General features: G+C 41.7%; 1 protein-coding gene across 2 annotated transcripts in view; it reads right to left on the bottom strand.

Annotated features, from left to right (window-relative positions):
* Positions 1-17,778, bottom strand: part of ENPP2 (ectonucleotide pyrophosphatase/phosphodiesterase 2) — a 113,296-nt gene extending 95,518 nt beyond the window's left edge. Inside the window, exon 1 of one of the 2 annotated variants that reach the window (XM_012753808.3) lies at positions 17,643-17,778. In XM_012753808.3, coding sequence (XP_012609262.1) covers positions 17,643-17,663 — 21 coding nt within the window. In that variant the 5' untranslated portion in view covers positions 17,664-17,778. The remainder of the gene's footprint in view (positions 1-17,642) is intronic. The other variant, XM_076005059.1, reaches the window with a different exon arrangement.
* Positions 17,779-26,590: the final 8,812 nt, after the last annotated feature.

Raw genomic sequence — 26,590 nt, 5'->3', positions numbered from 1 at the left:
TATATTTTTCAACTTTCATTGAGTTAGATCAGGTATTGGGGATGAGGCCTCTACTCTATGGACCTCACATTTTAGTGGGAAAAGAAATATAATGTCAAGTAGCTGATAAATGATAAGGAAAATAGAGGCAAGCAAGAGAACAGAGGAGTAATGGGAGGAGCTATTTTCAATTAAGCACCAACAAAGGTCTCTCCAAAGTGGTGACATTTGAACAGAAACCTGGAGGAAGTGGAGGAGGAGCCAGGTGTCTTGGAAAAAAAATAGCAAGTGCAAAGGCCCTGAGGTAGGAGCAGCCCAGTGTGTTCAGGTAGGCCAGTGTGGCTGCAGTGGAGAGAGATAGGGGAGCAGTAAGAGATGATGTCAAAGAAGCAATTTGGTGCTGGTTCATGCAGGACCTCGCAGGCCATGGTGGAGGCTTCACATTCCATGTTGGATGCAATGAGAAACCACTGGAGGAATCTAAGTCAGGTGATGACATCATACCATTTATGTTTCAAAAGGCTCATTCTGCTGTTCAAGGATCAGATATTTAATGAGTACCCTTATGACTATGCAGCCTGGATATTTTGCACATGTGAGGGGAGAAGTTTGGTGTGATTAACTTCCTTAAATATTAGCAGGGCAATGCAAGATGGATGCGTGTTATTTTGCATGTTTCCTCAGGTAAAACTAGAAGTTAGAGCGAAGAATGTTTCATCTGATGATAACAGAGATAAGGAAATGAATTCTTTTATGAAAAATGAACTCACAGTCACTATTTAAGCAAAGGCTGGGTGATGTTAGTCAGGAATTCTTATAAAGTAACTAAATTCAAAGGAAGCTTGGTTATTCAATATCTAAGCTCCTTTCCAGCTCTAGCCATCTACTATTTTTCTTTCTTCTTTAGACTCTCTTGGGGGGCTGAGTTCTCTCTCCGTAATGACCAGAAAAAGAGCGACTCAAATTAAATTAAATAATCAGAATTTTCTGGATATACCAAAATAAAAGGTAAGGATCCTTATACATACCTTGTTCTCACTATTTCATCTCCTGAAGGAGCGAGCGAGCGAGAGAGAGAGAGAGAGAGAGAGAGAGAGAGAGAGAGAGAGAGAGAATTGGCACACACAATTTAATTTATGCCAATTACAGTGAACATTTGTCAAGGATAAGCTAATTAAAGAAAACCTTCCACAAAATCTTTTGATAGACTTAAGCAAAATGAGACAAAGCAATGTACTTCTGGGTTGATCAAGAAGACAGGCATAAGTTAAGCTGACCTTACATCACCTCTCCGACACTTACGGGTCTCTCGTAATCCTTTGTAAACAGAGAGTCACTGCATATTTGAAATCCAATTACCTCATATTGCCACAAGAGTATTACGCAAGAGAAAGTAGAAGTTCTGGACCTTACATTGTCCCGCTAAGCTTCTGCTGCTCTTATGAGAGATGTTATACAACTTACTAATTACTATTAATAAAATCCTGGACTCCTGGGCTTGATTAGAAGGATGAATTGGACAATCACTAGCTCTATGGTCTTGACTGAATTAGAAATCCTCTCTGGACTTCCATTTCCCCATGTGTAAGTAAGAATAATTACAGTACCTTCCTCATAGGGTTGCTGCGGGTATTAAATAAAATAATCCATGTAGTATTCATTGTTAATAATAATAGCCACTATACATTGAGCACTTAGAATGTGGCAGATATTGCACAGAAATTATCTGCCTGAATTCTCTCAATGATCTTGCAAATTACACATTGGTTTCTCCTTTTTACAGAGGCTCACAGAAGTTTAAGTAAGCGATCCAAGTTTATACACCCACAAGGGACAGAGACAGAGCCATCATTCAAACTCAGGTCTACCTACTACCTTCTAGGTATTTCTTGCTGTAATACACTATACTATGATATGTTTAGCTTATTACTTTTAAAAGAAACCCTGCCAATCTCTCGTTTGAAGGAAGTTGAGAGGTTTTTCTCTAGTTCCTTTAACAATTCGGAAGCAGAACAGATTCTGCAAATGACAGTTTCTCATTTTGCCCCAGTCACAGGTTGGTGCCATTATATGGATACTCTCTCTTGGTGTCATCTGACTGATGCAGCTGATTTTGTGTCTAAGTTTGGGGCTGGGTAAATCTCGGTCACAGACTTGTAGCCTACAGCCTCATGTGACAAAATGTTTTGCAAAAGATGATGTTTTACTTCTTTTCCCAGTCTTCCCTCCCTTTCAGCAGCTGTTTCCCTTTCTTCCTGAGACTTGATAAAAATTCCGAAACCATTATTTTTGCAGTTACTCTCATGTGACCCTACTATTGACAATGACCCAGTTGTTTCACCCAACTACCATACAGTTGATGAAATGCCAGTGCTAAGAACAAGTATCGCTGATTGACAGAGCCGGGAGCGATCTCTCCCTGTATTGGTTCCTGTCATGGCAATCATCATATTCTAATCATAATGGCACTAAGCACAGGAACAACTACCATGTGCCAGGAGCTTACCTCTTACAGAACGTTTAACATAGGATTTAGCATTCATTCATTCACTTGTCCACCCATTTATGTAGCAAATATTTTATTGAGGAAATACTATGTTCCAGGCACTTTTGTAAGCACAAAAGAGTCCGGCAACTAATAAAAGAACCCAAATACCTGCTTACAGAGATTATGTTTTATTGGATGGAAAAAGACATAAAATACACAAATGTATCAGTTGCTTATAAGAGCTGAGAAAGTGAGAATGATGAGAGACTGCAATTAATTCTTGAATCCCATGAATAAGGTAGTTAGAATTATCCTATTTTACAGATGAAGAGTTTGGGTAATTGGCCCAAAGTCACCCATCAGTGACAGAACAGAAATTTGCTGTATTCTGATAATAATAATAGTAAACACCACAATGATGATTATAATAATTACCATCTATAAATTGCATGTAGTTATATAATTTCATTTCATGAGTGAAGAAATCAAGAGTCAGAAAGATGAAATAATTTGATCAAGGTCAACAGTAGAGTAAGGATTTAAACCCAATTGGAATGTTTCAAAGTCCATGATTTCCCCAGCACACCATACCTCCTCTTCTGAGTTTGTTATACTGGAAATTCTTTTCACTAAACTGAAAATTCCTGCAGGACAGGAATTGCATTTCCATCATCTGATGAAAGTTCTACAGCATCTGGCATAGAAGAGAGTGTTGCGCTTTCCGTGTCTGGACCAGCCCCATTCCCTAGGCAGACAGAAATCTAAAAATATACAAGAAGATAGCTGCCGATTTTAATTTTCAGATCGTCTCACTTTCCCTTGGCCGTGGGTTACAACATGTAATTAGCACTGCAGTCAATACTACTCCTGAACATCAGAATGCCCAGTGGCTTTCAGAGTCCAGGATGCAATGGCAACTTGCTAGCATCAGCCTAACCTCTCCAAAATATCCACATTGCCAACCCAGCTTGTGACCCGGACAGACTTGTTTGCCTCTTTATTAGACTCGTGTTTGTCTAGGAATGAAAGGAATCAACAAGTGGGATGTGCATGCCCTGCATGTCAATGAGAGCCGTAATCCTATGGAGTGAAGGGGGCATTGTGACGAATTTGAAGAGCCTGCTGGACTCTTGCAGCACTACCCCAGCTCCAGTCTAACAATGCTTTTCTCAACATTCCTCAGCATTGGTGCTCACAGCTGCACAATGGGATTTGGCATCGTGCATTTACATACACATCACGGCTAACCCATAGCAAATGATCAGAATGCGTGAATGAATAAATGACTCTTTGTCTTATTGTTGTTGAAGTTGCTTTATGGGGACACAACACAGTTAACTATAAATGATTTGAGAGCAAGTTTAATTTTTTTTTTTTTTTAGGATTTAGTGAGAAATAGACAGTTCTTAGAGTCAGGCAAACCTAGGTTTGAACTTCAGTGTGCCACACTTTACAAGCTGACTATGTTTGGAAAATGTGACGCCTCAGACGTCTCTGCCCCTGCTTTCACCAGGCCCTCAGTTCTCAGCTCAGAGAGAGGCCTTCCCTGGCCACCTGGGCCCACTCCCTCCCAACCTCCCTCCCTGTCTCCCTAACCTCATGCCCTGCAACACTGACTCAGCTGCCAACTTTCGTGCCTCTCCCACTGGACTGCAAGCTCCGTGTCTACATCCCTTCTCTTAAATCCCCTGAGCCTAGCACTGTGCCTGACACACATTCAACTAATATTGGTTGAATAAATTAACAAAAGAAGAGTATGCTGAAGAAAGAGGAAGGAAAATGTACCCAGAGTGTGAAGAGGTGAAGCAGCTTTACTGTCTGGGGTGGCAGCAGGGCTGCTGAGGCCTTTTCCCTCCATCCCTCCCTCACCAGGGCCCCCAAGAATTTTCTAGATTTTTTAGAGGAGTGTTAAGCCCCAATCCTACAGGGAAAAACAATGCCATATTCTCACTCTTGTTCTTAGGCACCCAAAACATGCTGGGAAAATTGCAAAGCCCTGTGGGTGACATCCACACATATTTTTGCCACTTCATTCAGCAAAGCCTCCAGGCATCTTGGCTCTTGACTTTGGTTAGTTCATGTTGACTTTCCAATGAATGGTTCATGGACAATGCCTAAAGCCTTCCGTTCCCGTCCCTCTCAGGGGACACCTTTATCTCCTAATCTCCTCCAAACATCAAGGCCATTCTAATATGCTTAATATACACTACATACAGATTTTATTCCTAGTGACCTCACATAGAAAATACGCTTTGGAGGGTGAGGAATAACAGTAAAAACTGACTATTTTTCTTGGTTTTGCCTGAGGAGCAAATTATACATGGAAGTGTTTCTTAGAAAAATTGCTTGTCTTATATTATTTAGGAAGGTCATTCTCTGGCGTCGCTGACTACATTTTTAGTCAGTCTAGAGCCCCTGGGAGTGGATTTGAGGACCATAAATATCATGAGTAACGGTAACAAGAGGTTCAGGGTCCAGCAAGCCCTGGAGGAACATCTTGTAACATCTCACAACAGGCCTTTCCAAGGCAAGCGTGGTCAGGCCAAAGTCATCTCTCATAAGGAAGCTGGGAAGGCATCTTTCCTATCTGTCGTCTCACGAGGAGGGGTCACTGTGCTCTGGGAGCTTCCTGGTTGAGGTGTCCTGACAGCCGCCCACGGGAGATGCTTTGGCTTGCAAACTTTCCACACTCTTTGTTTTCACTCCCACAGACTCTGTATTTTGAAGAAATCGTTATTTGAATTGAAAATAACAGTGTCTTATGGACTGCTTGTACTTTCTTTTTAGACATGACCTCATTTAAACCTGGCAACAATCATGCAAATAGGTACTATTATTACCTGTAATTTATGGGGGTAGAAACTAAAATACAGAGAAATTAAGTGGAAGAGCTGGGACATAAAGCTGTGTGGCTCCAGGGATAGAACGCTTAACCACTATGCCGTAGCAGGTACCTTGTCTTTGAGTTGGACGGTATTTAATAAGAAATTACAAATCGGTTTCCCCATTGTTCAATCCATTCAGGGCAAATGTAAGTAACAATCAGCCTCTTGGATCACTTGTAGTATGAGCAGAAGCTTTGGACTTCAGCAGACCTTGGTTTGAATTCTAAGTGCTGTGAGACCTTTCTCAAGTGACTTAACATCTTCAGGCCCCCATTTGTTTCATTCTAAAACTGGGAATAACAACAATTTATTCAAAGGGTAGTTTTGAAAAGATGTGGGCAAAGTTTCTATAAATGGCCAGAAAATACATATTTTAGGTCTTTGGGACCATACAACAATCTCTGTTACAACTCAATTTGTTATTGCAGTGTGAAAGTAGTCACGAACAATATGGAAACAAATGGAGGTGGCTATGCTCCAATAAATCGCATTCACAAAAACAGGTGTGGCAGCTGCACAACGAAGGAAACAATCAACAAAAGACAACCTATGGAAATAGTCACAGAAAGCATTTGTGAACCATACACCTGATGACAAGTTAATATCCAAAATATACAAGGAACTCAACTCAATAAATAGCAAGAAAACAACCTGCTTAAAAAATGGACAGGCCGGGCGCTGTGGCTCACGCCTGTAATCCTAGCTCTTGGGAGACCGAGGCGGGCGGATTGCTCAAGGTCAGGAGTTCAAAACCAGCCTGAGCAAGAGCGAGACCCCGTCTCTACTATAAATAGAAAGAAATTAATTGGCCAACTGATATATATATAAAAAATTAGCCGGGCATGGAGGCGCATGCCTGTAGTCCCAGCTACTTGGGAGGCTGAGGCAGAAGGATCACTCAAGCCCAGGAGTTTGAGGTTGCTGTGAGCTAGGCTGACGCCACGGCACTCATTCCAGCCTGGACAACAAAGTGAGACTCAGTCTCAAAAAAAAAAAAAAAAAAAAAAAAAAAAGGACAAAGGACCTAAATAGACATTTCTCAACAGAAGGCATACGAAGGACCAACAGGTATATGAAAAGGTGCTCAACATCACTAATCATCAGGGAAGTGCAAATTAAAACCACAATGAGATACCACCTCCCACCTGTTAGAATGGCTACTATCAAAAAGATGAAAGATAACAAGTGTTGGTGAGGATGTGGAATAAAGAAAAGCCTTGCATACTATCAATAAGAACATAAATAGGTTCAGCCATTAAGGAAGACAGTATGGGGGAGGTGGGGTTTCAAAAGATTGAAAATGGAACTACCATACAATCTAGCAATCCCACTACTGGGTATATATCAGATCTGCATTCCTATGTAAATTACAGCATTATTCAAAATAGCCAAGATATGAAATCAAAGTGTCCATCAACAGATGAATGGATAAAGAAAATGTGGCATATATACATAATTGAATACTATTCAGCCTTTAAAAAGACAGAGATCCTGTCATTTGCAATAACATGAATAAACCTGGAGGACATTATGCTTATGAAATAAGCCAGGCACAGAAAGACAAATACTGCATAATCTTATTTACATGTGGAATCTAAAAACAATAGAAATCCTAGAAGCAGAGAGTAGAATAGTGGTTACAGAGGCTGCGAGTATGGGAAATTGGGAGATGATGGTCAAAGAACACAAAATTTTAGTTACACATGAGGACTAAGTTCTGGAGATCTATTGTATAGCAGAGTGACTAGTTCATAATCACATATCATATACTTGAAAATTGCTAAGAGAATAGATTTCAAATATTCTCATCACCAAAGATAAAGATGTGAGGTGATGGATAAGTTAACTAGCTTGTTTTAATCATTCCACCATGTATACACATGTCAAAACATCATGTCGTACCTCATAAATATATACAATTTTTCATTTGTCAATTAAGTAAATAAATAATATCATAAATGCATAGATAGATAAACAATTTATTTAGAGGGGACCAGTGTATGTCAAAGTGTGATCCCCAAACCAGCAACATCAGTATCACCTGGGAACTAGTTAGAAATGCAAATCGTCAGCCCACACCAGACCTACTGAATCAGAAACTGGGGAGATGGGGCCCGGCACCAGGTGTTTAAATGAGCCTTCCACGTGATTCTGATGCAGCTAAAGTTTGAGATTTATGGATCTAGCCATTTATTTCTATTTCTAAAGGAGCCCTTTCCTAAATTTGTTTTTGTGAACTAGCTTTTCTTTTTTGCTGTCTTTGTTTGGCAAGTATAAAATAAACCTTTTCACATGCTTGAGGGGAAAAAAACAAAAACAGGTGGGACAAGGTTTAGCCTGCAGGTTTGCCAACCCCTGGTTTTGAGGATTGCATGAGATAATCTGCTGTGTGTAATCTCTAGAATACAAATCATCGAAAATGGTGGTATGATTGTTGCGGTTCCAGCATGAGATGACCAGTGCTTATAATTTGGGTCAAAAACACCTCACCCAAAATCATGGAAATTTAACATTGTCAATAACCTCTGAAGCCTTATTTGGTAATTGCATAATTTTCATAGACTTTTGAAATATTGAAAAATTATCAACACTCTACCACCAATATTACCTTATAGATAGAGTTGTCAGATATAACACTTTTTTAGTATTTCAACATTGAAGATGTATTTATACTAAAGAAGTATTCATTGTTTATCTGAAACTGAAATTTAACTGGGGTCTTCTAGTGTTTTGTTATTTTTGTTGTCTATTTTGTTTTTGCTAAATCTGACAACCATACCTGTAGATCTCTATGGTTCCACCCATTGGGACCCACTGGTTTAATTGCATAACAAGGATAACCCAACACAAGCAACATTTTGTTCTTTCAGGGAGGAAAAGAATTGCATTCTTATGGAATTATCCCCAAGGTTAAAAACTAATAACTCCCCTGGGTAGAAGCCACTGAAACACTCTGAGACAACTCATCACGGGTGCCAAGAACAAGCTTAGGTCACCCAAGGAAAAAGTGCAATAATCTTGCATTTGTTCCTGCTGATTAAAGTCAAGCAGCTTCCAGGAAAATGTTAGGCACCCCTCATGTCACTATGTTGAATTAATATCTGAATAGTATTAATGATGGAAAAACTCAATTATATCCAACATGTCCAAAGCTTTGCAGTTGGATTTGTCAGCAATCAAACTGTGTACTGAGAAAGCCTGTTTCATCAGTAAACAAAGCTTCTGAGTGGAGAAGAAATATTCTGTGCACATAAACACAGGGGCCTAAATCAAGGATTCCTGGTAAATATTTGATAATGAAGACATGGGCTGAGTAGATGTCTTCAGGCTCCAGATACATTACAACAAGTGGGCTTATAAAATCATTCTCAAGGAAGTTATAAAAAAGGGGAAATGTGGCTCAGTATGCTACAATCCATGTCTTTTCAAACTTTAAAGAAGAAAGATGATATTTGACGTGTTCATGAAGATGAAAGGCATTGTGTTTTTATTAAAAGAACACAGTATTTATTGTTAGAAGACCCATGTTTGAGTTTTAGCTCTACAACTTCCAAACTGTGCAAACTCAAATAATTCACTTAGTTTCTCTGAACCTCTGTTTCCTATCTCTAAAACAGAGATGATTATAATTCCCATCTCAAACACTGTGGTCAGGGTCAAAGGAATAATGGATGTTAAAATGTTTTGCAAACTGAAACTGCAAAAAACACTGTCCCTTGTAGTTCCTATGAGCAACAGCAGACTTTCTGATGACTGGGAAGTGAAATAAAGTTGTATTGAAGGTTATCAGCTGAAACCATGCAAACAGCACTATACTCTCAAGCAATGTAGAGGAGTTGGCCCTACCTGTCATAACAAAGAACCAGGTGGCTTAAACAACAGAAATGTATTGGTTCACATTCTGGAGGCTAGAAGTCCAAGACCAAGGTGTCAGTCAGTGGGGTTGATTTCTTCCAAGGCCCCTATCCTTGGCTTGTACATGGTTATCTTTTCCCTGTGACTCTTCTCATCATCTTTTCTCCATGCATGCCCCTGTGTCTAAATTTCTCCTTTGTATAAGGACACCAGTCATATAGGGCTAGGACCCATCATCAGGACCTAGTATGTGAATAACTCCCTGGAGACTCTACCTCCAACTAAGGTCAAATTCTGAACTAGTAAGGGTTATGACTTCTACGTTTTAATTTGGAGGGAACACAATTCAACCCATAACAATATCTTTCATTTATTCTAATGAAAAGTGACCAAATGGGTTTGCAGTGCTTCCCAATGAAGCCCTGCACCTCCCTACATACTATAAAAACATTACACTCTACAGTGAGACTTTCCTGCTTGTTGGGTCTCTAAGATGATAAGTTATTTACTTTACAATAAAGATTCAGGTCCATTGCCTCATACCTTTTCCAAACACCAAAATGCCAGGCAATGTCCCTCTTTTCAGAGAATTATCTTTACTCTGTAACAAACATGTCATCACTTTCCCTTACATTTAGCTTATGAAAAGCAATGTATCTCCCATGGATACTCACAGAGACACTGAAGTTTTTGGATTTCAAACTCAATTCTTTGTTCAAGAAATGTATTTATGTTATCAATCAGCTTACAGACTGTTGACACATTTCCAAATCAGACAAAGCAACTGCATTAAATTATAGGACTAGTAAGTGTGCACACACATATAAAATCTTATATATAATAGATACATGAAACATAGATTAGAAACAAAGTTCTTAAAAATAAAATTAGTCTTTTTTTAAACTCATGCTTTCTTAGCAACTCAATATCCTTCTTTCAGTCAATAATTGTCTTGTCATTTTAGAAAATATAAACGTCCCAGACAGAATGGATGCATGGGGGAATCCATCATCATAGTACTTTTAGTAACAACAAAAAAGTGGAAAGAACCTGATGTCCAGGATAACTTTGCTAAACAAATCATGAGGCAGCTACAGAAGGAATGCAATGCACTCACTGAAGATCATGTTTTTGAAAAATATATAATGGCATAGAGTGATACTCTTGGTATGTTGTTAAATGAAAAGCAGGTTGCAGAAGGCTATGTATGATTCCAATTTTAAGATTACATGTGCAAAAAGAATATAGAAGGGATATTTACCAAAGTGTTAATATGCTTAAATCTAGGTAGTGAGATTCTAAACAATTCTTTTGGTTTCTTCTTTGTACTTTCCTTTATTTATTTTTTTCCTACAAAATGCATGTAACACACATATAATAAAAATATGACTTTTTTAATAAATGAAAATTTCCCTCTGAAAGGTTATTGCATTAGACAAAGTACCATTCATTCCACTGTGTTACTGTATTTTTTACAGATCTTAGTACAGGACTTCTGAGAGATGATAACTTAAAAGGAGTTCAAATAAGCATAAAAATAATTATGTACTCAGCAATATAATGTAATCTATCGTGTTATAAAAAAGGACTTAATTTAAAAAGAAGAAAAAAGGCTTGATGAAGGACTCAAACTTGATGTTTGACCTAGGTTAGGACTTGATGAAAAAGGTATATTTTCTGTGAGGTATATAGAATGTAGAAAGGAGGGGTGTTCCTGACATAAGAGGTAGCATAAGTAAACAAACTTGCAGCAAAATGCCGCTCTACTCTGAGAGTAACAAATAGTTTAGTATAAGTTCATGTGGGGGGAGGGAATGGGTATTTACATACATAATGAGTCTGATGCACACCAACTGGGGAAGGGACACGATTGAAGCTCTGACTCGAGGGGGGAGGGGGGCAAGGGCAATATAGGTAACCTTAACATTTATACCCCCATAATATGCTGAAAAAAGAATGCCAGGGGTTCAGGCAGGAAAATCAAGTCAGTGGATGAATGATCATAATATTTATTGTTCAATCTAAGACCTTCTCAAGCATGAAAGCGAGTGTTCTTCATAACTACTAGGAAACAACAGGTATACCCTAGGACCGTACCAGGAAACCAGGACATATGGCCCCTCAACAAAGAGCTGGATCACAGTAGGCCTTACATGCCAGGCTCAGATATTTCAACTTCATACACAGAATCTTGGAATCCTGGGACTGAAAGGAAATCTCAAAGCCCTCCAGCCTTGCCAACCCTATTCGTGCCTTGCTGACCTTTCCAAGAATAGTCATCAAGCCTTTGTTTAAATTTCTCTGTGACAAAGAACTCGTTGCCTTGGGATGGCTATTAGAAAATTCTTCATTGTATTGAGCAGAAATTTATGTCTTTGTATCTCCCAATCAGTTGGCCCAGTCCTGCCATATCAGAGACAGGCACAATGCTGATCTCCCTTCCATGTTAAAGATATACAGAGAGATACAATGACATTCTAAGTCTTTTCTTTTGCAGGTTAAATGTCCTGCACCCATCCTTCCTACAGCATTCCTATAGTCTGTCACTATTCTCTTTATATCTCCTAATTAGCTTTTGAATTAATCCATTCTTGTCATCTTCCCTGCTACCATTTTGATTGGGACCGTCATCTTGTCTTGCTGATGTTACCACAGCACCTCCTAAGGGGTCTCTTTCTCATCAACCAGTCCTCCAACCCATTGGTCATCCTGCAGCCACCGTGATCTTTACAAGACCCAAAACTGACAGTGACCCTGCACTGCTTTGCCACCTTCACTGGCTCCCCATTCTCCTAAGGATCAATTACAGCTTCATGAAGTACAACTACATGCAGTTCCAGCCTCAGCCACCACTCCAGTTTCATTTCTCTCATCTCCTCCTCTCCCACTTGTGATCCTTCTTTCAGTTCCTTGAACAGCCCTCTTACCCTCAGCCTATTGAAGGTACTGACACCTCTGCCTGGAACTCTCTTCCCTCTACCACTTTCACCTTGTTCATGCCTACTTAGTCTTTGGGTCTCAGTTTAGATATCACTTCCTATAGGATGTTTATTCTGATCCCATTAAGTCTGGATATCCCATCTGTGGCGGTCTCACAGGAACCTAAGCTTTCCCTATCAAAGCAAATATGACACTGAATTAAAACCACCTGGCTCCTTGTCCAGCTCCTCTGCTCCATTATAAACTTCATGAGATCAGGTCTTTTTCAGCACTGTTATCTTCAACATCTAGCACAGTGGTTGGCACATAGTAGGTGCTCAAGTAATAATAAGAATAATAATTGCTAATACATTAACATGTAGAACCCCAAACTAGATACAATTGTTTTAAATGTGGTCCGAATAATAGGGAGTTCAATGACTATCACCTTCTCTATGTTCTATACTCCAGACCTCTTTTAATAAAACCTAACTTTATTTTAAAAGAGATGTATCACAATTGATTTTAGTGTCATTTTAAACACCTAAAGGCCCATATGAAGTCACTACTTTTCTCTTTAACTTTTCCTCTCTGTCTCTTTCTTTCTCAATCTCCTTCTCTTTCTCTCTCTCTGCCTTCCTCTTCCTCTCCTTCCCAGCCCCCTCTCTCACACATACACACACAGTCCCAATAATTTGCAATTGAACTTTAGGATCCATGCATAAGACATTTTTTTTGAGACAGGGTCTCTCTGTTGCTCAGGCTAGAGTGCAGTGGCATCATCATAGCTTGCTGCAACCTCAAACTCCTGGGCTTAAGCGATCCTCCCTCAGCCTCCTGAATAGCTGGTATAACAGGCGTGCACCACCATGGCTGGCTGATTTTTCTGGTTATGGTAGAAATGAGGTCTTGCTATGTTTCTCAGGCTACTCCCAATCTCCTGGCCTCAGGAGGAGGCCTTGGCCTCCCAAAGGCTAGGACTACAGGCATGAGCTACTACACCCAGCCCAACATTTTATATCTATCTCTACATACACATATTCAAAAAATAAATATTTAAAATAGACAACTTAGTGATACAACTTAATGACAACTTAGTGAGACAACTTAGTGACTCCTAATTCTTATGCCTTTTCTCCAAGCAAATGGGATCCTTATGTTATGTCTTCATGGATGTCAATGATGTTGAAGAAACAAGAATGAGGACAGAGCCCAGTAGCATAACACTAAAGGCATCCATATGTTAATCCATCAATTAATCAGCTCTCTTTGCATAAGTGCATTCAACCAGTCATTAACCCAACCAATTGCACCCTTCTAATCCACAAGAATATGGCCTTCCTGAAATCAAGGTTTTGAAATGATTGATGTTTATTGAGTATAACTATGTTCCAGGTGCTTTCACACACTTTATTTTAGTTACAACTTCCAATACCTATCACCCCTTTTTTTATAGATAATAAAACCATCAGTCGGAAAGTCACACAAGTAGTGATTGCCAGAGCAGGGACATGAACTCAGGTCCTACGGACTCCAAGTTCATGGTCATTAGTACACATTATACTGGGATCTACTCAAAAAAGAAACCACGCATAACTTAATTTGTGCTGGCTTCTACTAATCACCACCTGCTCTCCTCTCCCAAATATCTATTGAATTAATCCCTTGATTAGAGATTGCTAACTAGAGGATCATAACAAATCAAGGGAGTTCAAGAGTTGACTTGTATGAACTCTCTAAAAGTCTAAATAAAATGCTATATGTTGTGTATTGAGCATTTTTTTGGAGAAGAGTAGTATGCATCCGAATCTAAAAAGAATCATGGTCTCAAACAGCTTAAGAACAACTTAAAGTTTAAATAACTCCCTCTAAAACTCAATCATCCTTCACCTCTTGGTCTGGAGTTTCAGAACACACATATTTCTTTCTTTAAAAAATCAAAACTGCATTTTTTTAAATCTCTAGCATCCCAAAGTCTCCATTACTCTCTAGAAAGCCCTTACAGCTGTGGCCCCAACCTCTGGTCTATGGATCTGTACCTGTTGGTGGCCTGTTGGGCTCCCCGAACTGCCAGACCCCACATCTGTATTTGCAGCTGCTCCCCATCACTCACATCACTGCCTGAGCTCCGCCTCCTGTCAGATCAGTGGCAGCTTTAGATTCTCTATATGAGCTTGAAACCTATAGCGAACTGCGCGTGGGAGGGATCTGAGTTGCATGCTCCTTATGAGAATCTAATGCCTGGTGATCCGGGCTGGAGCTGGCGCTGTGGTGCTGGCGCTGGGGAGTGGCTGCAAAGGTAATAAATGTGGTGCGCTTGAATCTTTCTGAGGCCATCCCCCAGCCCACCTCCCCATTCTGTGGAAGGATTGTCTTCCATGAAGCCGGTGCCTGGTACCAAAAATATTGGGGACAGGTGCCTTATAGGCCTCAACCACTGGTCCGCTCTGAGACTCTAGATGTCTTCGCTAGGGGCAGCTTATCAAAAGATCGTTAGAAGCCCACCTACCCAGGCCTTTTGTACACTTGTCCCATGCCAGGTTCCAGCCTGAAGAGGATTCCTTTGCCTTCACGAAGTCAACAGAGGCAAAATTGCAAAAGGCTTTTCTTGCAGCTCTTCCTGGCCCTTGGTAAGGTTAGGATAAATGGAAGCAAAAGGAGAAGCCCACCAGTTGAGATGTGGATTAGAGAGGAAGCTGGAAGACCTAGAGATTTGGAGCACTATTGCAAATATCCAGAAAGTATAACCCTTCCCTTTGCTAAATAAGTAGAAGACCATGCCTGTCCTGATAATCATGGTTGATCTTTATTCTTTACCATACTATATTATACGTGATAATTTCCTGATAGCTTTTGTATCTCTATCATCTAATTCAATGCTTGAATGTAATAGTCATTCACACAAGAATTGCACGAGAATTCATTGAGCATCACATCTGGGTCTCTAGAGCACTAGGCTCTAAAGATATTAAGACAAAAAGAGTTGATCCCTACAGATCAATGGGAACAGACAGGTAAAGAGATAGTTATAACAAAGAATGGTTAAGTGGTCTGATAGCAGGAATAAAGGAAGCTATGGGAGAATTTGGGAGGGCCACCTAATCCATTCTAGAGGATGGGGAGCAGATGGTCTGGGTACTTCCCAAGAGGAAGGGGCTTTCAGCTGAGACTTTAAAGAAAAATAGAAGTTAAGCACAGACCTAGTAGAAGTATAGGAGCAAAGTTATGTCTAGCAAATAGCTTAACATGCCTAAATTTGTATATAATATGCAAAGAATGTACATAAAATATACAAAAATGGTATATAAAATAAGGATGAGGAGACAGAGTAAGTAGTACGATATGAGAACAAAGGGGAAGATAAAAGGCAAATTGGGGAGAACCTGTAAACACAAGTATTATTCTTAAAAAATAAAAACAGAAATCCACTGAAGACTTCTCAAAAAGATCTGCTTGATCGTATTGCATTTCAGAAAGACCATTTGACACAGCGTGGAGACAAGATGAAGGCCTGAGGTGGGCAGGACTGGCTCCAAATGAGACTAATGTGAAGTTGTGAGCAGAATGAAATTTGAGGGAGTAAGGTCTAAACCACAACAGTGGCAGGGGAGGTAGAGACACAGGTGTGCAGAATTGTACTCAGCAGAGAAAGTAGGCAGGGCTCGGTGACTGTCATGAATGAAAGGGAAGAAATCACCTACGTGATTCTGTTGTGTCTGACTTGGACAACCGGGGAATGCCATTTGAGCAGTAGAAAAGAGAAGAGGAAAAGCAGGCCATGGAGAGGGAGGGAGAAGACAAATTTGGTTTTGAACATGTTGGTTTTAAGATGCTCTGTGGGACATCAAAGTGGAGATGTTCCATAGAAAAAGCTGGTATTTTTTTGTGGAGCCATGGAAAATTTTTTCTATGATTTTTCATAGAAAATTTTTTATGATTGTTCAAGATCAGTGTAGATTTTGGAGACACCATATGTAGGTAGTTGTTGAAGCCATTGGAGTGGATGAGATTATCTAGGGAGATTGCAGGATGTCAAGGAACAAGAGCCAAGGAAGGTAGCAGTGCACACTAACACTATGAATGGAGCCCTATAAGGCATTGCATAGTAACTGAAAAGATCAGAAGGGAACCGGAGATGTGCAGTATCACAGAATCCAGGACAGAGTCAAAAAAAGAGAGAGAGAGAGAGAGAGAGAAGGACCAACAGTTCAAAATGACACAAAGAAGACTGGGGGAAAAGGTTTTAACGACTCTATGGTTTCACCACAAAGAGGTCTTTGGTGGCCTTGACAGAGGTTGGCCTTCAGAGGCGAGGGCAGTTGCCAGCTGACAGGGCGTGAGTGAAGGAGCAAATGGTTAGTGAAGACCAGGAGGCAGAGAATGCCACTCACTCTTTCAAGGAGTTTGGTGGGACACTGGAGGAGAATACTGAGGCGACCTCCGGAGGGGAAGAGAGGAAGCTCCATAAATACCTGATGAACGGAAATGTGGAAAACTTCCTATGCTCGGTGGAACTGGGTATGCGGTAAATACAAAAACAAATACCACAACCAGGTTCTCTCTGCGTCCTGCTGAGCACTAGAAAGGCTTTTGTTTCCGTGGCTTTATCAGTGAGAAAGGCTCTGTGCTTAACCTGTTAAAATGAAACCAGAGCGTGGAAGCCCGCGATAGCCCAAACCCTTTGACCTGCCGCTCGCCACCTGAAGACCAGCTGCGCCGGCCTCCCCGGCAGACGCTCCCCACCTGCCCTGTTTGCCCTTGGAGATTTCCACGTCCGGATCAGAAGCACCTAGAATCAGTTGAGACCCCAGGCTCCCTCTCTTCTTATCCAAAATCAGCCAGATCCACTTGAAAAGCTTGCTCCAATAGGAAAAGGACAAAGGGCCAGGGACTGGCTGCGCCGCCGGATCGTGCGCGTCAATCAACATCTTCCCTTTGTGGAGCGGGAGAGGGGATCGGCTTAGGGAAGGGGCTCCCTCCACCAGGGAGGCGATCGTGTCTCCAGGAGACAAGTGTAGGAGCCCAGAGAACGTTGCCAACACAGACGGCTTTAAAAACCCGCATCCCTCTCGCCAAGCCCTTGTCCAGCAGGGAATAAACAAGAAGCCAGCCGGGCCGTCTGCCCCGGGAGGGCAGAGCCCACGGCACCCGCGCTGGTTACAGCCAACGGGGCTCGCGCACTTGCCCGGGCTCCAGCCGCGGCGACCCGAGTCCGGCCCACAGCCCCTCTCTGCAAGTTCTACGGGCTGGTTTTCCAGAAACCAGAGACAAGCTCGGTATTCACAAACCCCAAACCTTCCCTGGCAACGGAAACTCGAAATGAGTTAAGCTCCGCTCTTGCGCGCCTGGAAACTGCTCCCGCTGAGTGCACGGGAACTCAGCCCGACGGGGACCGTTTTTTCCTGCAAAATCTGAAGGCCTTTTGCAAGCAAGGTTTCCCTGCTTGACAGAACAGCAGCTGTGACCCGGGAGCACAAGCAATGGAGGACGGGGAGAGAGGGAGGCGCCTACCGTACCCGATCGGCGTGGCGGGTCATGCTGCGGGCTTCTGGTGCCTGCTGCGGCCCGGGCGCTCGGGCGCGGCCTCGCCTGCTGGCCGGGACCTGGGAGCTGTGCAGGCACGGCCGCTGCGGACTGCTCTTGTTTGCACTGGGCCGTTTGCTTTTGGGATTTCTCCAATGCAGATGTAGTCAGGGGGCCGCTGTCCCGGGGGACAATGATTCCATTGCAAGCTGGCCTTTGACAAGACACACACATGACCTTTGACTAAAAGGGCTTTGGGGAAGGAAAGTGTCCGGAGGCTGAAGACGCGGAGTCCAGGGCAGCCATCCGCATTCCCACCCCCAACAGAGCCTAGTTAATTTTTCATCTTTCAAGGAGAGTCTCCGTGAGGTTTGGTTTGCCTTTTTCTCCTTCATTCTGTAGGATTCAGTCCTTGTTTCCAGAAGGATTTTGCTGCAGAAGTTTCCTGCGGTGGTGTTAATGCATTCCCTGAACACGCATTTCCAAGTTTGACAGGAGCAGCGGTATATTGTTTAAGTTCCCCTAACACTCTAGGGAATAGTACCACCATTTTTTTTTCTAGAACATGCTACAGTTTACAAAAGGCTTTTCACAATCAAGCTGTCATTTGGCCTCCCAAACAATGCCAGGGAGGCTCTCTTCTTACTGCCATTTTACACATAAAGAATTAGAAGCTGGAGAAAAATATTTGCCCAATCACCCAACCAGAAAGTGAAATCTAGGTCCTCTTAATCGTCAGCCAGTCCATATCCATTAATCCACACACCTGGGTAATCAGCATTAAAACAATTAAAAACATGATTAATATAAAGCAACAGTAGCTATAGTTATTTTAATATTTTTTAATTACAAAATTGAGTGCTAGAAATTATTTTAGCATAATTGATGTTTTGGTTATTGACATCCATAGATATCTTGAATTTTTCGTCTACATTTTTTTTAATTGTCTACATTTTTCTCTCTCCCAGCTACTAAAAGGATGTCATGGGAACCAGACTGGCTCAGAGGCATAAGCCAGGTGTTCCCGGGGCTGCTTACCAAAGTCTAACCACTATCAGCACCTTTTTCTCTCCTTTTTCTGGGTCCTTCTGGATGCTGAAACACTAAACCAAAGGGGCAGAGGCTATGAGATGGCAAAAGGAGCACTGGACAAGCAGTCAGCATCGTAGAATTGTAGTGTGATGAGGGGAGCTTCAATGGGGGTCTGCAGAGATACCGTAGACCCGCCTGGGGTGAAAGGTAGAATAACTCTCATTTTTTTTCAGCTTAGAAAAGGGGAAAAGGAGTGGTCTTCACTCAGTTTTGAAGGACTTAGAGGAGTCAGCCAGGAGGAGAAGAGAGAGAAGAACATCACCTATCCAGATAACACCATGGACAAAGTTGTATGCATTCAGCAAACTGAAAATAGTTATGACAGACAGCAGCAGAGGCAGAGAGAGGATATGTCTAGAGAGGAGGGTGTTTGAACCCTGACCAACCTCGTATGTCACTATAGGGAATATGGGCTTCATGCTGCAGTGCTGAATGGGTCAATGTAACTGGCCCTAGGTTATCAGCTCACAAGGAAAGAATGAGGAATCATTCATTGTTCTACAACAAGGAAAAATAGACACATATCAATATAGCTTAGTGGCATTAACTTCATCAGACAGATGCAATTTCTTCTTCCTCCTAGCTACAAAAACATGAGCAATATATTTTACTTCACTAAGCCTCGGTTTTCTCATCAGGAAAATGGGGATTGTGGTATACCCTATAAAGATTAAATGAAATTATGTATTAATAGGTAAAACCCTTAGCCTTTCTTCAGACATAGTCATACTTAATGAAAGGTACCCACTGTTATACTTCAAAGTACTTTAATGTGTGCAGTGCCTACCATGGCATAACGAGGAACTCTCTTTTCTTCCAGTTATCTCATTCTCTTCTTCCCACATACTTCCACATTTGGATTCATTACAGGTTTGTCCCTTGTTCCTCCCACTTCTTATTTTTCAGCTTCTTCTTGAAAATTCGTTCTTTATGCCCCAGTCTAGTCTTTAATATCAATTTCAGTCTTTCTAGAACTGAAGGAGTTCTACCTCAGTTTGTTCATTTCTTTGCCGGACCACTGGCAGGCCTGCCTATGAAAGCCCCACCCAAGATGTAGGTATCTGCTAGAGCTAGACAGCCATCGTTCCCCAACCATGTCCATTGGCACCACCATTGGTGGGTGGTCTGCAGCCTCGGTTGGGTGCTCAGCACCACTTCAATCCTTACAAATGTCCCTGGCCAGCCCCCTGCTCTAATTAGGATATCACTCTTCCCACCTTTCCAGAACCCTGAACCTATCCCACCTGGTTTGCTTCCAGCAGACAGTCTTCTCTCCCCCAACAAAGAATTTGGTCGCTATCAGGAGAGAACTCTGTTTCCTGTCCCTGCATGCACCAGAAACACTTATCTCTATTTTCAGCTCCTCCCCTCCTACTTCTCAGGTGCCTCTCTTCTGTGTGCTGCGGATGCCCTCTCTTCCCATTTCCTCTGGAATGTTCCTTCATCAGCCATGCCCCTTCCTTTCAATTTCTTCTCTGCTGATTTCATTAGTTTATGTATTCAGTAGACATTTATAAAACTGCTATTATATGCCGGTCAGCATCCTCGGATCTGGGCATATAAGGATAAATCAAACACCACAGCCTGTAAACACATGCAAGTCCCTCCCATACAATGAACTCCATTTTTTCTAATTTGGTTGGAATATGTGCCTATTCCTTGCAACAACAACAACAAAACACACACACACACACACACACACACACGCACATGCTCAGTGCTGTGAACATTCTTCCCATGGATCTTCCAAGAGTGGTTCCTACTCATGGCTTAATGCCACCTTCTCAAAGAGACGTTTCCTGACCAGCCAATCTAGGGAGCCATCCTTCCCTTTGTTATTGGCTATCCGTTAACCTTTGTTTCCTTCGTGTCATTTGTCTCATGTTGTAATGAGTGACTCCTCTGTCTGCTTACTTGCTTATTTTCTGTTGCTCCCACTAGTCTGAACCTTCATGAGAGCTGGGACTCTTACCTTTTATTCAGTGCTGTATTTCCAGTACCCAGGGCATGCCTGTTAGGCTCTCAGAAAACACTGGTTGACTGTACACTCCCAAGTGCTAGGACCATCTTTGCTTTAATCTTTAATTGTTTTTCATCTTCATCATACAGCCTACTGTTTTTTTTTTTTTTTTTTTTTTTTTTTTGAGACAGAGTCTCTCTTTGTTGTCCAGGCTAGAGTGAGTGCCGTGGCGTCAGCCTAGCTCACAGCAACCTCAAACTCCTGGGCTCGAGTGATCCTTCTGTCTCAGCCTCCCGAGTAGCTGGGACTACAGGCATGCGCCACCATGCCCGGCTAATTTTTTATATATATATCAGTTGGCCAATTAATTTCTTTCTATTTATAGTAGAGACGGGGTCTCGCTCTTGCTCAGGCTGGTTTTGAACTCCTGACCTTGAGCAATCCGCCTGCCTCGGCCTCCCAAGAGCTAGGATTACAGGTGTGAGCCACCGTGCCTGGCCAGCCTACTGGTTTTTGACTTTGAATACAGTTAGAATTTCCCAAGGAGCTTTGGAAATTCACACAGACTTGTTACCACTGAGGTAAGATCCAGGTAATTCCAAAAGCCATGCTTGAGAACCACAGACCTAGCCCCTGCATGCCACACAGGTGATGCTCAGTAAAGAAGTGGCTGTATGAATGAATAATTCAAGGAATGGAGCCATTTAGCTTCTGCTTATCTTTAATCCTGCTCTCCTTGGGCCCTCCCTGCATGATCTGTTATCCAAGCATGCAAAACCCCAAATAAGATTTGCCCTCTTTTTCCAAGCTTTCATGTGCTGCTAGCTCTACCTAAAACACCTATACCCCATCCAAGCTACTTAAGGCACTTCCCTGCTGGACTCCCTGGTAGAATCTGGGTTCGGACTCAACACAGCCTCCTCTGCCAGGCCCTGGGCCTCTTCTCTGCTTGCACATGCCATGCTGATAGTGCAGTCAGGGCTGCTTCCTGCTGCTGCGTCATGATTGCTCTTGACCCAGAGCTCTTTTCTCCTTGTGTCCCCATGTGTAACATCCTAGCCAGGAAAGGCGTGCTACAGATATTGTGGAATGAATTAATAAATTAATGGAGTAACACATAGAATGAATTTTTAAAGAGATACTCTTTTTCATTTTTCAGTGTTTCTGTTTGACATCTTTATTAAGACATAGTAACATAACATACAATTCACCAATTTAGATTATACAATTCAGTGGTTTTTAGGATATTTGCAGAGGTTTATAACCATCACCACAATCAGTTTGAGAACACTTCACCCCTCCAAATCCAAAAAGAAACTCCATACCCACTAACAGTCATTCCCTATGTCCCTCAGCCTCCCAGCTCTAAGTAACCACTAATGAGACAATATTCTGTCTCTAGAATTTTGCCTATTCTGGTCATTTTATATAAATGCAATCATACAATACATGGTCTGTTGTGATTGGCATCAACTCCCAATTTTGAAGACCCACTTGGCCATGAGCATCCCTTTCATATTGAGTGTACATGACACAATATGGACTCAGGTTGAGAACGTGGAGGATGCACTAGGGCAGGGTTTCTCACACAGCAGCCTGATAAATCATCCAAACTCCTGAGCTCCAAGGGGAGAGACAGTAAGAGGGAGACGGAGAATAGAGAAAGAGGAGATGGATTCCAAGATAGCTCAGCTCTGCCTCACCAGCCTGTCCCAGGTGGGCCATTTGAACAGGACCTCCGGTGCCACCAGGACCCCACATTGAGGGCAAACTTCCTGGCTCAGACTCTAGCCTTGCCACATATTAGCTGTAATTCTCCATGTCCTGCTTCCTCTTCTCTAAAAAGGGAAAACAAGTAACTCCTACTTCATAGGCTCCATATCACAGAATTGTTCTGGAGGGTAGGTGAGAGGATGCACAGGCAAATGCATAGCACAGCACTGGGGACTTTGCAAATGCCTCACCATGTTTACATTTGTTGTTGTCGTTAGACCACCACTGTTTATATATTATTCTCCTACATAAAATTTAATATGAAAAAGGGGCTCTGGTGCTTTAAAAAAATAATGCAAACCATTATTCTAGGAAAACACACACCATGCAGCTACCTACTACCAGATGGTCATCTGTGTTCTGTTTGCTGTGAGCTGGGACAATGGCGAGATTTAGCTGAAACTGAAGAGTAATTAATAGAAAGTGAGGGGAGAGGTGGGTTAGGTTCTTTCCTAGCATAAATTGATGGAAAGAATCTAGTCCTTTCCACCAAATGTTCACCAGTGCCACCAGCAGGCAGAGTCTGTTGGCTTTACAAAACTTGTGTCTTATCTGCACTCCTTCCTACAATTTCTTTATTTTCCTTGTACTATTCTTATGTGCCTGACCTGCATGTGGCACCCTCCGCTAAGCCCTGCTTGGGCAACTCTTAAATACATCTGAAATCAGGGCAATCTAGTGGTCAGATACAATCATCTGTCTGCATTAGACACTGTAACAAGTGGCCACAGGATATACTGATTTTACCACCAACTGGTCAGACAATTACCCTGCAAGCTCCAGGGGAGCTTCTCTTGCATGTAAGCATCACGTGTCTATTTTGAGTTATGGAGGTAATTAGAGGACCTTCATCTGCCTTCTACTGCTTTGAATGGTCTTGCCTGCACATCTGCCAAACCTCTGTTCAGATTCAGCTCCACTGTCCCTATTGCTTTCCCCTCCTCTGTGATCCCTTAACTGGGACAGTTATCACCTGTATATATGACTGTCTCTGCTGCTGCACCATAACCAGCTAAAAAGTAAGGACCTTATTCATTTGTCTTGGTGTCTCCCATTTCAGGCCTCGGTCCAGCACAAAAATGCCCATTCTTCCATTTGACAATGTATCAAGTGCTTATTGTGGGTCGACACTTCAAAATGCAAACATTTTATAGAAGCATGGAATTTTAACACTGAAAAGAATTTTGGTAGGAACAAATAAGACCCAGTGAAGGTAGTGTCTTATCAAATGTTCCAACATCTGGGTGAGGGACACAGGGAATTTTTCCTTCGGTTAAAATAACAGATTTTTTTCAAGTTGGTTAGAAAACTATAGAAAATCCGAATGATTATTTTGTTCATTAAAGGTTTTTCCAGCTCAAGGACTAGTCCTCAAAGCACCCCAGAGTTGGTGGTCAAGGATATCCACACAGAGAAGCCCATGTTCTCAGTGTGGCTAATCCCTGACTTTCTGCGCTTCTCACACCCCCGTCCTGCTGGCTCACGTCTCACCCACACCCGGGCCTGTAAAACTTTAACTCGGTGTGATTGCACAATCTGGAAAGCTTCAATTGCTTTTTGGGGTAATGAATGAGATTCTGCAATAGCCTCATGAAAATGTTTCTGGTGGAAAGAAAAATGGAATAAGTTGTCACAAGCATAAATGACTTTACTCAGGTGAAGTTATTACATAACTGAAGGAAGCAGGGACAGACAGAATCTTGTTCTGTTTCTCTTCCTACTGCTCTGTGGAATTTCTATTGTTAATCTGTTTCCCTTTTAGAGGTGATGGATATGTTCATTGCCTTCATTGTAAGTGATGGTTTTACAGAGTATTTGCATATGTCCAAACACATCAAACTGTGTATAATAAATATGTAAAATTTTTTATACACCAATAAAGTTGCTTTTATAAATAAAAAAAAGACCAATCTGGGCAACAGAGCAAAACCCCACCTCTAAAAAATATTTTTTTAAAAAATTAGCCAGGCATGGTGGTGCACCTGTAGTCCCAACGACTTAGGAGGCAGAGGTGGGAGGATTGCTTGAGCCCAAATGTTCAAATTTGCAGCAAGCTGTGATCATTGCACCCAGCCTAGGTGACAGAGCAAGACTCTATGTCTAAAAAAAATAATAATAATAGAAACAAAAAAAGAGTCTATTTCCTCAATTAGTCAAAATCATAATCTAGTAAATCCATTGTTGTGTGTCTCACCAAGGCTGGCTTTTGATTTAAACAAAAAAAAAAAAAAAAAGAGCTAAACTATAATTTCTCCTGTGCTCCTTGAAAACTGCTGATACCTTTCTCTTAATTAGTCATGATGGGCTTGGCATGGTGGCTCACACCTGTAATCCTAGCACTCTGGGAGGCCGAGGCAGGAGGATCACTTGAGCCCAGGAGTTTGAGGTTGCTGTGAGCTAGGCTGGCGCCACGGCACTCTAGCCCAGGCAACAGAGCAAGACTTTGTCTCAAAAAAAAAAAGAAAAAAATTAGTCATGATGACACTAACTCCAATGAAGGTTACTACTTTAGGCCAACATCGTCTCTCATCTGGACCACTGAGTAGGTCTCCTAACCATTCTCTTTGACTCCAATTTAAAGTCTTCTACCAAACCTTCCATGCTGCAGCCAGAGAGATTTTTCTAAAATTCTAATCTGAACACCTAATTCCTCTGCTTAATGCCCTGCAGAGACTCCCATTATCCTGAAGATAAAGTATCAACTCCTTAATATAGGTTAGCAATCATCTGGCCAAAGCTACTGCATACAGATACAGGACCCTAGCTAAGAAATTGAATGAGGCTGGAACCCACATGTCAAGCCATGAACCCTAGAAGTGGGCCACTTTTGCCTAAGACCCAGTGAGAGCTAGGAGCTTCCCCTGAAGTGTTTATTACTTCTTGCTGTAAACTCGAATCTAATTGCCCTGACACCTGCTTCCATCCTAACCTTAGCACTATACTACCACTATATTAGCTCCTCAAAATTCCTCCCTGTCTTCTTTCTGACCCTTTGCCCATGTTCTCCTTTGTTTAAACTTCTCTTCCTACCTCTCTTCTCCTGGGTAAGTTACATTCTTTCTGCTCTCCACTTAAACATCACCTTCCCTGACCCTCACAGATTGGGTCAGGTGCCCCCAATATGTGTTCTCAAAGCACCATGTGTTTTTTGTAACAGAACTCTCATCATAGGGTCTTATAATTGCCTATTTATCTGTCTTCCACTGAGAGCAGGATTCGTAGCATGTTCCTTTGAAATTTCTCTGACTAGATATTCGATAGATATCTGTTGATCAAAGAAATGAATGGATAAATGGATGAATGCATAAATATGTTAAAATTTTTGAACTCATGTTTCTTATTACCTATTGTCCTATATTTGTCTTAAGTGGTTTTTCTTTTCTGCCTTCAAAGAATGCATTTGAAGAGGTGGAGTTCTAGGAATTGAGAATTCATCTTATCTTATCCAAGACCACAGCTTGCAGATTTTACAGATGAAAAAATGTCAGGCTTCTTTCCTTTTGTTCTTGATGTTTCCAGTGAAAAGATACCACTCCTTCTAAAGTATCCTCACCCACAGGTCTGCCCACCCTCCCCCAACATGGCACCCAAGGCAACATAGTGGAAGGCCTTGAATGCCTTGCTGAGGAATTTGGTATTTATCCTATAGGTCACAAGGAGTTTGTGAAGAGCTTTAAGCAGGGAAGTGACATGTTCATATTTGTGTTTTCAGTAATCACTCTGGCCTGTAAGAAATAGGAGAGCCTGAGGCCATGGGAATCAGAGAGAAAGTTACTGGGACAGTCCAGGCAAGAGTTGTTAAAGGCCTGGACAAGGAAAGAAACCATAGCAGTAAAGATGAAAATGCAGAATCAAGAAACATTTGAGAGGCAAAAATCTCTCGGACTTGATTAAATATTGATATAATAAAGGGAGAAGAATTGAGGCTTATTCCAGAGTTTGTAGTTTTAGCAACTTGGTCCCTGGTGAGGCTGTTATCTAAGCTCAGGACGGTGGAGAGGATACTGAGTTCTGTTTAAGATGTGTTCAGTTAAAGTTGTGGAGTTTCATAAGCAATAAAGGTAGTAAGCATATCTGTATATCCTACATCAGCATGCCTTGTATGTTATAGGTGTT

The sequence above is a fragment of the Microcebus murinus genome, chromosome 7 (genome assembly GCF_040939455.1).
Source record: "Microcebus murinus isolate Inina chromosome 7, M.murinus_Inina_mat1.0, whole genome shotgun sequence".
Lineage (NCBI taxonomy): Eukaryota > Metazoa > Chordata > Mammalia > Primates > Cheirogaleidae > Microcebus > Microcebus murinus.
This window is presented reverse-complemented; position numbering and strand designations above follow the sequence as displayed.